Source organism: Pelobates fuscus, chromosome 9, assembly GCF_036172605.1.
Source record: "Pelobates fuscus isolate aPelFus1 chromosome 9, aPelFus1.pri, whole genome shotgun sequence".
Lineage (NCBI taxonomy): Eukaryota > Metazoa > Chordata > Amphibia > Anura > Pelobatidae > Pelobates > Pelobates fuscus.
The window spans coordinates 131725090-131739113 of record NC_086325.1 but is presented as its reverse complement, the minus strand read 5'-3'; the positions used below and the strand labels follow the sequence as shown (position 1 = coordinate 131739113).

The 14024-nt window shown below is 38.9% G+C and overlaps 1 protein-coding gene across 5 annotated transcripts in view; it reads right to left on the bottom strand.

Annotated features, from left to right (window-relative positions):
• The window catches only part of RALGDS (ral guanine nucleotide dissociation stimulator), a 178409-nt gene that overhangs the window by 35539 nt on the left and 128846 nt on the right, over positions 1–14024 (bottom strand). For 4 of the 5 annotated variants that reach the window (XM_063432398.1, XM_063432399.1, XM_063432401.1 and 1 more), the window contains exon 1: positions 7435–7750. The exons of the other annotated variant lie outside the window; for it this stretch is intronic. In XM_063432398.1, coding sequence (XP_063288468.1) covers positions 7435–7617 — 183 coding nt within the window. In that variant the 5' untranslated portion in view covers positions 7618–7750. Of the gene's footprint in view, positions 1–7434; positions 7751–14024 lie in introns of those variants that run through there. 5 annotated transcript variants of the gene reach the window in all.

Here is a 14024-nt window from a genome sequence, read left to right as displayed (position 1 = left end):
TAGTAGTACTCTCAGCCGGTCAATGTGAACTGCAGTTTAAATCAGCCGGAATGTCAGAGGATGTCAAATTCATCTCAGATTCTTGCCCATGCAAGTGAATGAGAAGTTGCAGGTAGCTCACTCGTACGAGTGGCTGTAATTTGTTTAAGGGTTATGCACCAAACACTATGTTAAAATGTTAAAATGTTAAAAATTCAATCCAAATTACGAAATTTAGGCTACAATAGCCAAGACGTGACTATAGAGAGAGGCAAGATACATTTTTCCATATAAGCAATTTAGCCTAAATTTTGCCATTTGGATTTAACGGAGTAAAATTCTGCATGTATTTAATAACCCCATTTGGCTTAACAAAATTGGTAAAATAAGTTTGTATGTGTGATGTAATACATGCCCGGTAATGAATATATAGAGACTACAATTAGCCGAAAGAGCCTAGCCATTTGCTTGCGGAGGATGTCACTGAAATATAAGAGATAATACTTTTTAGAGGATCTGTTTTAATGAAAACTACCAAAAAGGTAGATGTTTTGGAGCTACAACAACCATGATGCTTTGCTATTTGAGAGGCAAAGCATCATGGGAGTTGAAGTTCTATAACATTTTGGGATTTACCTTTTCAGTCAACACTGCTATAAAGTATAAAATATGGGGAAAAAGATCAAAATAACCAAACAAAATCTTACAAAAATAAATAAATAAATAAATAATAAATAAAAAAAACTAGGGGTACGGTAACTTAGAAAACTCCAAATGATAAAAAAACCTCTCTCATTATTTAACTAATGAAAAATGCTATTCTCTTTAATATGCCTCGTATGGGTGCCAAACGGCAAGATTTTTTCGGAGATTTTAAAAAAAACTTTTTACATGCAACAAGTATGTTCCATCCCCCACCACATCGCAGGGATTTTTTTTTTATCATGTAAAAAACAAACAAACAAAAAAAAAAACTGTATTCATAAACACACATTCCACTGTCACTCAGGGTAGTTATTTTAAAAGCAGATAAGCCAATGCGTTTAGGGGTTAAAGGTCACTGAAGGTAAATATTAAACTTTACAGCAGATAAAGGTACAAATGTCAGGGTTTTATGCAGCCCTTACTCATGCTCTGCCAAATTACACTCAGTAAGTACAAATTATAAACCTAGCTTATCCTGGGATGTTTCAGTATTCAGAATTTCTTTATAAAGCGCCAAAAATCTGGAGTAATAAAAATATGATATAATATATATATATATATATATATATATATATATATCAAAAACATGATGTAAAGAAAATACCAATTTGCTTGCAGTTTGTGACAGCCTACAGATTATAGGAGTGTTTCAAATGTATAACTTATGCAATATTACATTTAAAAGAAAACGGAGCATCACATAAAAAAGGAAACACAAGTAAAAGCTGATTTTCAGTGGGTTTTTTCAGTAGTGTATTTTCCAGAGAAATTAAGATTTTCCTTTAAAAAAAAAGAAAAAACTAAGACGTTCCTAACAGAAAAGTGGAACAATATTCTGAAAGTGAAGCAGTCACCATGGAAACTAAAGCAATGTTATTGATTCTATTGCTTCACATGACATTTTTTCCATGTTGAGACATCTGCCCTACTTTCAAATTACTGAGCCTCGATTAAAGGGCCACTATAGGCAACCAGACCACTTCATCTCATTGAAGTGGTCTGGGTGCAATATCTCCCTTAGATTAGATTACTTTGCAGGACTAAGACTGCCTCTAGTGACGGTCTATCAAACAGCCAGGAGAGGCGCTTCCTGGTTTCTAATGGAGTTTCACTCTGCATGAGGACATCCAGTGTCAGTGAAATCTCAATAGGAAAGCATTGTGGCAATGCTTTCCTATAGGGAGGGCCTAATGCGCTCACCATGCATGCACATTAAGTCCGTCCCCGGTGCTGGAATTTGATAAGTGAATAAATTTATTTTTATCCCTTTATGTGCTACAGGGGAGTGGGGCAGAGGGCACTATACTGTTAGGAATACAGGTTTGTATTCCCAGCACTATGTAGAATCCCTTTAAGTGTTCAGAAACTACTTTAGTAACATGTGTAAATAGAAACTACCACCCTGTGATTTTCCCCATTTTGCTTCCAGCTGAAGTGGTAGAGGTTAACACAGTAAAGGAGTTTAAGCATGCGTGGGATAGGCATAAGGCTATCCTAACTATAAGATAAGGCCAGGGACTAATGAAAGTATTTAGAAAATTGGGCAGACTAGATGGGCCGAATGGTTCTTATCTGCCGTCACATTCTATGTTTCTACAACTACTACAGCAGACTGAAGTGGTTATAGTGCTTAGATTAATCTTTTAAGCACTTGTGCATTATTATTGTTTTTGTAGCGAAACCTACAAACCAATTTTCATGGAACTGGGGATTTTGTGACATGCAAACAACTGCAGCAAGGTGCCCAACCTAATATCTACAGTTCACCTGCCTATCACAAACAAAACAATGGGCACAGCAGGAGATTAATCAATGTAGAAAAACAAAACACAAGTGCTCAGCTAAAGAGTATAGTTTTTATAGCATCTTAAAGAAACTATCAATTGTTCTTATGGTTTGTTTATGACACCTCTAATCTGGTGCAGACCGGTCCATTGAAATTAAAAAGTGTTTTGGTAATTTCTCTACCTACACCATCAGTAATTAATGTAACAGATACACAACACCATCCAAAAGCTTCATGTATAAAGCACAGTAGGATATTAGTGAGTTCTTGTTCTACTGTAGGATTTTCAAAGTGAAAGGTATCTTGAACTTAATGAAATCTGTGCAACAAAGACCGTGAAGTCAATTAATCATAAAATGTAAACTTAAGCTGGTTTCACTTCCTAAAGGACTTAATAGCCTGATAAAATAAATAAACGGTTTCATTTGATTGCAAGCTCTTGTGTCCAGAGCCTAAAGTATATTTTGTAATGCCGTGTTTGTGTTTTATTCCCAGCTGGCTTCTGCCAGCATGGTCAAGAATGATAGGGGTTGCAGGTCACAGACAAGTAAAAAAAAAAAAAAAAAGAGAGAGAGAGAGAGAGATATTGATATGCAAAAGACCACTTTGTTAACCACCTCTTTTTAAATGTTTATGCAAATCAGAAAACAACACCTTTAGGTCAGGTTGCAACTAAGGTATTGTATCGGAGCTGCCTTGGTGGGTGTTTATAGACTTTCTTTTTCTTATGCACGATTCGCCATATGGATTCAGAAAAGGAGATAAACACTGGTTACTGTACGTATCAAGTCACTATATAGCATGTCAAGGATTATATGTAAATTCATCAAACTGGAAAAAAAATGTAAAATACAAAAATAGATGCAGAGTGGATTTGTGCGTAAGCAAACAGTTGTCAAACCTGTACAGGTCCTACATTTGGTACATCTGGGCATTTATTTGTCAAAAAAAAAAGCTTTATTGTGGTGACTCTACAATGAAGAGATATTTTGAACAATCTTTTGTGTAGTGGTATATTGTTCGCCCTCAAAGACTGCTCTTGTCTTAAGTTGCACTGACGTAAATGTACAGATTGAATGCTGACTCTATAGAATACAACACAAAATGTTTTTTTAATAATCACACCCATCACCTACAAAACTTGTATTACAGCAAAATTGGTCCTTTTTGCCAAGGGCATAATATGCAATGGCCAAAAAAAAAAAAAAGATAATTAAATATTGACGTAAACCATGGCTTAAAATTTCAATTCCTCAGCTTCTAGCCAGGCCTTATAAGTTACTTGCCACTGGAAGCCTAGAAAGTCAATGACATACTCAAACAGGGCAGACTGTCTGTAATGGACTGTGCGTAGACCTGGAAATATCATAAAATGTACGGAAATCTATTTATCACTATATGAAGCAGCACACATAACATTGAAATTACTTCTAAAGATGAAAGTGGATATGAAACTAGAAGTGTCCCTAACAGGGTTATTCACTCATTAGTTAAACACTACAATGTTCAAATGGACTTGCTAAAACCAGAGGATTTCCTCCCCCTCGATCAGTGTTTATAGTCCCCTTTGAAAACCAAAATGTTTGAGAGGCTTTGCATACATCCGCAGTGTTTAATGAACTATAAAATGTGACAAAACCACAAAATATATTCGACCATCTTAGGCACACAAGGTAACTTTCTAAGGCAAGCACTGAAGGCCAAGTTGTGCGATTTATATGTATGATGCAACACGCCTGCGCTTCAGCGATGTGTGCAACATCATATATGTATCATATGCACGGTGCATTCTAAGCAAGTATGATGAAAATTATATCACGCACTCAAGCATGAACGTAAACGTGAAAAACGTGACATAGCGACCTTAACTCACATCCATTCTTACAGAACAAAAATAAATAAATCTGGCCAGAGTCTCAAAAGGACATTCGCCCATATTGGCTCTCACACAGTGGTATAAAAAAAGGTCTTGTAAGATATGAGAATGTATATACCCACCTCAACAAAGTCACTTCTTTAGGGTTTAGTAGCTTTGCCTTATATAAATCCTGAATTGTTGTTATAAAAATACAGCCATTTTCTCCCAGAATGCATCTGTTTTTAGTAAGGTTCAAAGCCGAGCATGTATACTGCTGTCAAGCACATACATAGGGGCTGAGTGCTTTATTATATGCCAATTGTTTGTTTAAATAGTGCGCATAGTTTTTAGAACATTTTTCCACCCCCTCAAACACTGCAGTCAGCAGAATTGGCCCTACTCTCCATTCCAGTATCCCAGGGAGAGGATGCAGAGGAATTTGGTAACCCAGATAAAAAGGAGCCAGGCTAGCATCTGCAAGGCATTAAGTGAGCCATGTGATTTGTAAGAAATGGGGAGGGGGAAGAAATGGGATAACTGTAAACCACAAAATCTACCCCCTTCCCCTTTGAACTCAGGGGAATATAAACAATACACTTTCCCCCATTTTCTGCTCTGCAGCTTTAACCCTTACAGCGCCAGTCGTATTTTAAAGTGTACATTCAAAAGGATGCCAATTGCAAAAATCCTTTAAAAAGAAAATTCTGAGGGAGCAATAGAGAAAAGCTGTTTTTTTTTTTTAAGTAGCATAACATACACAGCAATTGTGAATTCCAATGATCTGCTTCATCTATTCATTAAAAGCTCAACGTCTTAAACAGACTATTATTGCTGTCTTAGTGTAATGGGAAAAGCTTTCATAATAAATGCATCACCATCAGCCAAAAACAACATAAACAAACAACAAAATAAATTGCTAGAGGAAAGCCTTTTTAACATAGCGCAAGAGTAACAATAAATATCAGGAGATCGAGAAAGGACATTCGCAAGGCATTGAAAAATTTATATTTGTAAAACCCCAACACTGGCCATAGTACTGTGCAATGAGTGATATATGAACTCCAGAATTCAACAACTCATGAAAAGAAAAAGTCGCTTCTACCAAACAAAAATTGTACAACGCTAAATTAACCTTAGGTGGGCCACGACAAAGATTGAATCTTACTTCACACAGGGTTAGATATGTTTTCACAAAATAAAATTTAGACACACATGTACAAAAAAATAATAAAAAAAACAATTGGGAAGACTTTGAAAGTTTTTTTTAATTTTGGTGTCTAGCAAACTATAGACCACTATTCTCCAACCTTCTCTTGGTTAAATAATTTGAACCAACGTGACCTGCCATAGGCCATACAGCATTTTCTTATGATAAATACGTAAGAAAAACCTTCCAGGGCAGGCATTCAAATGCAGAGGTGGACACACGTTGGTGAACTTGTCTTGTTTAAATCTACTGTCAGCACTTTTGCGGTCAGATGAAATGCATAGAGCCAATCAAATCTTGAGCCCCCTCTAAGTCCTATTTATTCTTACATAGCTGCCTTTATGTCCCAATGTATCTATTTACAGCTCCAACATATACCATAGCGCAGAGTACACTGCAATTTAGCTATATCCATATTGCCAAGATTACATTGCAAACTCTACAGCAGATTAAGGTATTTTGAGTTAAACTGCAACCACTCCTACTCACAACAACCATCTGGTTAACAGAGGACTGTTAGAGGGCTGTACGTTGAACGTTCTATTTAATGCTGGACCTTAGCTCCCAACACTCTGCCTAGTTATCCAAATCTAATGTGATACATATGCCATATTTTACATTCACTCATCCCATATATAGGATACCGAAGGATCAATATCTTAATCATTGCGCAAAATAAATTCTTGATCAGAGTGGATTAATACCTTGTCAACACAAACAGCATACTACACATCACGTGGAAACCCTGTGAAACATTGTATTATTCACACTATGAGAGTTCCATTGTCAGTGACACAATCCTGTCATGTCAATGGCATCCTTCCAGCCTCAAAAAAAAAAAAAACTGTTTTGAACACAAAATAATTAAAATGGATTTAAATACCCCAAGGGCTGCTAAACACAAACAAAACATAAAAATGAGCCTTTGATCTATTTTTTTGTGCTTTGTTCTGTCAATCTCCTTATAGTTTAAGCCACTAAAAGGTACAATAAAAATAACTTTATTGATATTTCTTAAGGCTTACAACAATCATAATCATTGCTGTCTGTCTTTAATTTTCATTACAAAGCTTTCAGTAAAACCGATTTATGTATTCATTTATTCCAGAATATTGTACAGTATTATGATGGAAATGGCTTCGCTGTAGTCAGTTCATTGTAATTCTACATTTGGCTCAAGACCCTGACTGCTCTCATTTGCTTTGATCATATAATTCCCTTTGCAGTCCAAGGCTTTTGGAAATATAAGTTGCCCAATAAACTGATCCCTTTAAATGTTGATGTGGTTTTTCATTTAACTTTAATCCACTGATGATTAAAATTCCTTCTGCCACAAAAAATATATATATATATATAATAAAAAATGAACCATTTCACTACTGGATGTGAATGCCACATACTCTTGGTGAAGTTAGTGCTGCAATAAAAGGCTATAATGTAAAAAAAAAAAAAAAAAAGTAAACCCAAAGTTGGTAGAGACTATGTAATATTGTATAGTAAATTATTGTTGGAGGACTGACTTTTTCTACACCACAATAGATGGGCAAGAAAGGGCATTTATCTAAATAATGACATTGTATACTGCTGGAGCAATTGTATACCTTTCAGATTATTTTAAAATAAATAATATAAAAAGCACAATTGACTAAGTATCAAGTAAAAACAATTCAATGATGATTGATCTTAGAACAATAATTTACAAAAAAAAAATAGAAATAAAATAAACAAGCAAACAAAAAAACTAATGAAAACTAATAAGGGTATAGGGATGAGATAGCAGTACATTTTGGAGTATGTATAAGTAGAAGGACTGATGGGGTAATGGGTATTTATCTCCATTAGAGGTGTGGGTTTGTTTTGGTTACCCCATAAACACAAATATTAAGGCTTTTATCTTACCTCCAATGGGGGCAGGTCAGGATCCAGTTGGGTGAAGCTGCTGAGGACTACGGGACTACTGTCCCCAGCCACTTCCAGCTTCACCCCATCCCACAGGCTCCTCATCTTCCTGGACCCCTCAAACATCTTTTCAGGGGTGCTTGCCTTGTCATGTTGAGGCTCCAGCAACATTAGGTAAATCATGGGTACAGATAGGGCATCCTTAACCCAGCATGTCCAGGGGTGTAGATTGGGTCAGCTGTGTGCCAGGCAGGTTGGGGTCTCTCCCCGGCAGGCAGGAAGGGGTAGAGGCATGGAGCTGTGATCACTGTTAACTCTGAGCTCTCTCTGTATAGCTGGGGCAGGAATACGGATTGCCATTCACAGGCAGCACGCAGGACACGCCCACACAGTGATAGGGCGGTGATGTCACAGCTCAGCAGGGAGAGTTAGAGAGGGGCGGTTCTGAAGCGCAGACCGGGTCTGAATGACGCGTAGTCTATTTGCATAACCCCTCCCCCAGCTCAGAGTGTGCAGCAGGTTACAGTAGAGGGAGAGCGTGATCTGTGTGTTTGGAATTCTCCCAGTGTTTGCGCTTGTGTCTCTCTATGGGGCACACTTCCCATTCTGTTACTGGTACATACAGCCATTTACTGATATACTGTGTATCAATATATCGCAGAGCTCCATAGCAATACAACTTACAGCCTCATAGCTTTATTACTGTATCAATATATCGCAGAGCTCCATAGCAATACAACTTACAGCCTCATAGCTCCATTACTGTATCAATATATCACAGAGCTCCATAACAATACAACTTACCGTCTCATAGCTCCATTACTGTATCAATATATCACAGAGCTCCATAGCAATACAACTTACAACCTCATAGCTCCATTACTGTATCAATATATCACAGAGCTCCATAGCAATACAACTTACAACCTCATAGCTCCATTACTGTATCAATATATCACAGAGCTCCATAGCAATACAACTTACCGTCTCATAGCTCCATTACTGTATCAATATATCACAGAGCTCCATAGCAATACAACTTACAGCCTCATAGTTCCATTACTGTATAAATAAACTCCCTCTAGAATGTAGGCTCACTGAGCAGGGCCCTCCACCTCTCTGTTCCTGTACTTCCAGTTGTCTGGTTACAATTACATGTCTGTTAGTCCACCCCATTGTACAGCGCTATGGCATCTGATGGCGCTATATAAATAATAAAATAATAACTTACAGCCTCATAGCTCCATTACTGTATCAATATATCACAGAGCTCCATAGCAATACAACTTACAGCATCATAGCTCCATTACTGTATGAATATATCATAGAGCTCCACAGCAATACAGCTCACAGCTCCATTGCTGTATCAATATATCAAAGAGCTAAACAGGAATCCAATTCACAGCTCCATTGCTATAAGAAAATATCACAGAGCTCCTTAGCCTCAGAGCTCCAAAACTGTAGGAATACATCACAGAGCTCCATCGCAATACAGCTCACAGCCTCAGTAATATGCAGGGTGTGGAAGTATATTGCAGAGCTCCATAGAAATACAGCTTACATTTTTATTAATGAGCAGTGTGTGGGAACACATCACAGAGCTCCATAACAATACGGCTCACAGCCTCAGCAAAGTAATGTGTAGGAATTTTGATCCATATCAAAACACTGTTTAAAATTGTATTACAGGATTCTACAGCAATAAAACCCGCAGTTGCAGGCAGCATGTATGACTATATCACAGGGCCCCACAGCAATATAACACTGTGCATGCAGTGCAGTGTTTATGAGTGTATTGCCAAGCTCTACAGCAGTAAAACTCACAACAGGCAACTAGCATATAACAGACTTCCAAAGCAGTAAACCTCACCTTTATGTGCCGTGTGTATGAATGTATGGTAGTACTGTGTAGTTTGTAAATGTTTGTATAAAGCTCCACAGCAATAAAACTCACAGAAATAAGCAGCATATAGTTTAATCACAGAGCTCCAGAGCATTATAATACACAATACTGGGTATGGGTATGGGTATTCAAAGTAATGAAAGTCTCCAGTAAAGTGTTGGGTGTAAATTGGGGTGTGTCAGTCTATCACAGAATGAACATGCATGATGTATACATGTATCCGAGTGCTTCATAGTGATAAAGCTCTCGAGCTAGTATGGAACATTATATCAGGGCTTGACAAATTTGCTTTGAGTCTAGGAGCCAGCTGAAAAAGTTAGGAGCCAGTTTTTCTTATGTAACAAAGAAAAGCTTAATTTTCAGTGACAAAAATAAAATTCTTCAAGGGACACTACAGTCACCAGAACCACTGGTGCAGTGTCCCATCACCCTTAACCCCTTAAGGACACATGACATGTGTGACATGTCATAATTCCCTTTTATTCCAGAAGTTTGGTCATTAAGGGGTTAAAGGACCACTATAGGCACCCAGACCACTTCATCTCAATGAAGTGGTCTGGGTGCCAGGTCCATCTAGGGTAAACCCTGTAGCTGTAAACATAGCAGTTTCAGAGAAACTGCTATGTTTACATTAGGGTTAATCCAGCCTCTAGTGGATGTCTCATTGACAGCCACTAGAGGAGCTTCCATGCTTCTCACTGAGATTTTCACAGTGAGAAGACACCAGCGTCCATAGGAAAGCATTGAGTAATGCTTTCCTATGGACTGACTGAATGCGCGCGCGGCTCTTGCCGCGTATTCGCATTCAGCAGATGACGTTGGAAGAGGGAGGAGAGCCCCCAGCGCTGGAGAAAGGTAAGTGTTTAACCTTTATACAAATATATTCGGGGCCAGTACAAACCATTATCTGGAAATCTATTCATAAACAGGGCTATACATAGGACACAAGGTCACACATTTAGGCTTGAAGAAAGGAGATTTCATCTAAGGCAAAGAAAAGGTTTTTTTACAGTAAGAGCAATAAAGATATAGAATTCTTTGCCTGAAGAGGTGGTTTTGTCAGAGTCTATACAGATGTTTAAACTGCAATTGGATAAATACTTGCAAAAACATAACATACAGGGATATAATTTCTAATTAGTGGGGTAATAGCTGCTTGATCCAAGAAGACATCTGACTGCTGACTGCTATTTTGGGGTCAAGAAGGAATTTTTTCCTGGTTTGTTGCACATAGTATTCCCCTCCTCCATTGTGCTGGACAAGCCATGCGGTCAAGCAGGAAGTTAATTCTTATTTGTATTGATTGGTCAAGAGAATGTGCGGGTGGAGCTTAATATGGGAGGAGTTATGTGCCTATATAAGGAGCCTGCACTATTGTCCGGGGCTCAGAACTTGCTGTATTTTGGTGACATTAGTCCCTCTGAGTCCCGATCGGTGATCCAATAAAGAATCTCTTCCTTCCTGAAGAAACCTGTGTCCATCTCTCTGTGCTTGGCTTCCGTCAGTTTCTCCGGTATCACTACCATCAAAATTCTTGGTGTCCCTTATCAAACCGCTGGCTGGGCCCCACGACACACAAGCTAACAGACAGAGATACTCAAACACATGCTTCCAGAGAAAGATGCACATTCATAGAAACAAACACACATACACAGATATACATTCCAGACAATCTCACGGATACACACACTCATATATATACACTAACAGACACACACAATAATAAACACACACTTTGCTAAACATACACACAGTCACCCTGATAAATATAAATACAGTGCTACATACACAAGCACATCCAACTACACATATATATACATTGCTTAACACACACGCAGCTACATACACATACGTACATTACTACACACAAACTATAATACTTCACACCATGCCAAACATACAACCATCTACCCATACATACAATTCTATATAAACACATACCCTACTACATACAAAGTTCTACACATATGCAGTAATGCACACACACATACAATATTAACACAGTATAAATGATATATTTTTAGTCACCCTCCTTTTAAGTTATATTTTTACAGTTTGAGGGTAGCTTCTCTGAGGTCTCGTGAAGGATACAGGGATGCAAACTCCTGGCTCCTCTGCTAACCTCCCACGAGCACTGGGAGAAAGTGAGGTGACATCACTTCCTATCAGCGCTGCCGTACAAGAGAAAAAAGGGGTCAGTCTGCTGGAGTACTGCAATTTGGTCCGCTCCATGCGGACCCCAATGCTCAACTAGGCCCCTTACAGGAGTACTGGCTGTCACTGGTTGAGGTTAATCACAATACCAGTAATTGAACAGGAAACTGCTACCATGGTTAATATCAGCAGGATTCTAGCTAGTCAGAATATATACTGCTATGAGTGGGCATGACCACCATAAGTGGAACAAGGATCCCAATTTCCTTGTATATGTCAAACATTATGGATCGCAGCTGGGCTGTGTGACAGACAACTTCTCCGGGGTTCTATACCAGTGAGATAACATTTTGTAGCTGGATTCCTTGTATTTGGTAATGATGGAGGATTTATGTGAGGAGAAAAGTCACATTCCATTGTTCTGGGTCAGGTTATGCCCCAGATCCCCTTCCCAATATTTAGTTAAATATGGAAAAGCTTGCTCCTCTTCTGGGGAAAGCAGAATGCTGTATAGGAGCAATACATAGCATAACAATACAGCTATTTAGATAGTGTGCTATTTAGATAGTGTGCACCGGAGGAGTTGACAGGGTGCATAGGTTCTCGTAGGTGGACGGCTGTCAGTGGATCGATAGTAGATTAGGCATGTTTTTAGTGAATTGTACCAACTGGTGGTATCTAAACTGAACTAATTGACCCGGGGCGTGTGGTGGAGTGAGATACGCTAAGGGGAGTATTGCACTGTTAACATAGATATTTTTAAGGCAAAGGGGAAAGGTAATCCCAAGGAGGCTGTAAATTGAGGAGGAACAGTTGGAGGAAAGGGCGGGTTGCACTATATTGGGTATAGTGAGGACACAGCCAGAGAGACCTGTCGGGATCCCGCTATCCTCCTCCACACGGACAAAGTAACCAGTATGGTCAGGTGTTTGCCATGGTTGTACTTCCAAGTGAATAACTGAGAAGCTTGCTTCTATGAGGATCCACAACTTATCTGCAGGAGCGCTAACTCATTCCAATATACAAAGTAAGTTTATTACTAGGGATATTTGGATTAATCCACAAGTCGCAATCCACCTTGATGTTTAGCTTGTCAAAAAAGCATATTTTAAGCAAGCATTCTGGTGGTGCCAGATATAATTTGTTAATAGCCGGCGTAGCTGTTTGAAAAAGGGCTTTGTGATGGAGACTGACAAGGTCTGGAGAAGGTACAGAAAGCATTGCAAGAAGTTCATTTTGAGAAAGTTGACCCTGCCCAGCCACTTGAACGGAAGATGAAGCCACTATTGCAGGTTCTGCTTCACCTTATTGAACAAGGGTGGGAAGTTGAGGCTGAATATGCAGGAAAGATCTGCAGGAATCATGACACCAAGATACTGTATGGTTCTAGTACACCACTGGAAAGGAAACTGCAGCTAGCCCGGGGTCACAGTCAATGCTAAGAATTTTTGATTTTGTGAAGTTAATCTTTAAATTGGAGAGTGCTTCATATTGTTTGGATTCATGCGTGATGTCCGCAAATTATGTTTTCGGGTTAGATACCAAACATAACAGGCCATCCGCATAAGCAGAAATCTTTGTCTCTCCCTGCGTTCCCAGTATGCATTTTACCAGGAAGTTGTAGCGCACTGAGTTCAGGAAAGGTTTGAGGCTAAGCACAAACAGTAGGGTAGTTAGGGGACAACCCTGCCTGGTTCAGAATATCAAATGGATGTGAGAGAACACTGTTTACGCAAGGGGCAGGAGTACCAGGATCCCACCCAAGCTAACATATTCAGGCCAAAACCCATTGCGAACAAAAAGGAGTGAGGTACACTGGGTCCTCGCCGCCCTCACGGATACCTCATTGGTTTTGTCCCCAGATGTATACCTTATTCATTTCACCTCTGTCCTACTCACAAGATGCAAGAAATCATTGCTTACCCTTACTTGATTAATGCAGTTGCAGCTTTACCCTGTGCTTTTGGAGGCAGATAGCGGTGCCAATGGTATGGGACTGGATTTCTAGAATGGAGGCGATCCGAGTGATAGAGGAAATGATCCACTCGGCCAAGTGCAAAGCACAAATGTGTGCAAATATATGGTTCTACTGGGTTCTGTGGCTGTCTGCTGAACCCCTGGGCGCAGCGCCTAGGGATGTCTAAAAGATTACACCCTATTGTCGTGGTATCGGTCCAAGAAACTGCCAGAACACCCTTGGCTCCATAACAACTACAGCACACTATGGTGGTTATGGTGTTTGGAGTGTTCCTCTAATTCGTCAGGCCTGGACTAGCCCACAGTGATATTTCCCAGTAAACTGCAGTATCCTAGTCGACTAGCCACTTCTTGATCTGAATAGAGCTCACTGAAATACCTGGAAAACCAAAACATTTTAATTTTATAAATATTTTTATTTTATAAATGTTTTTTTTTCTTCATTTTTAATCTATCTTTGAATCTTTTTTAATTGTATCTTTATAATGCAATAAAATAGGGATCACTTCTAGCTTGATTGTTTTCCTGTAAACCTCAATATATATCTTTCTATGTA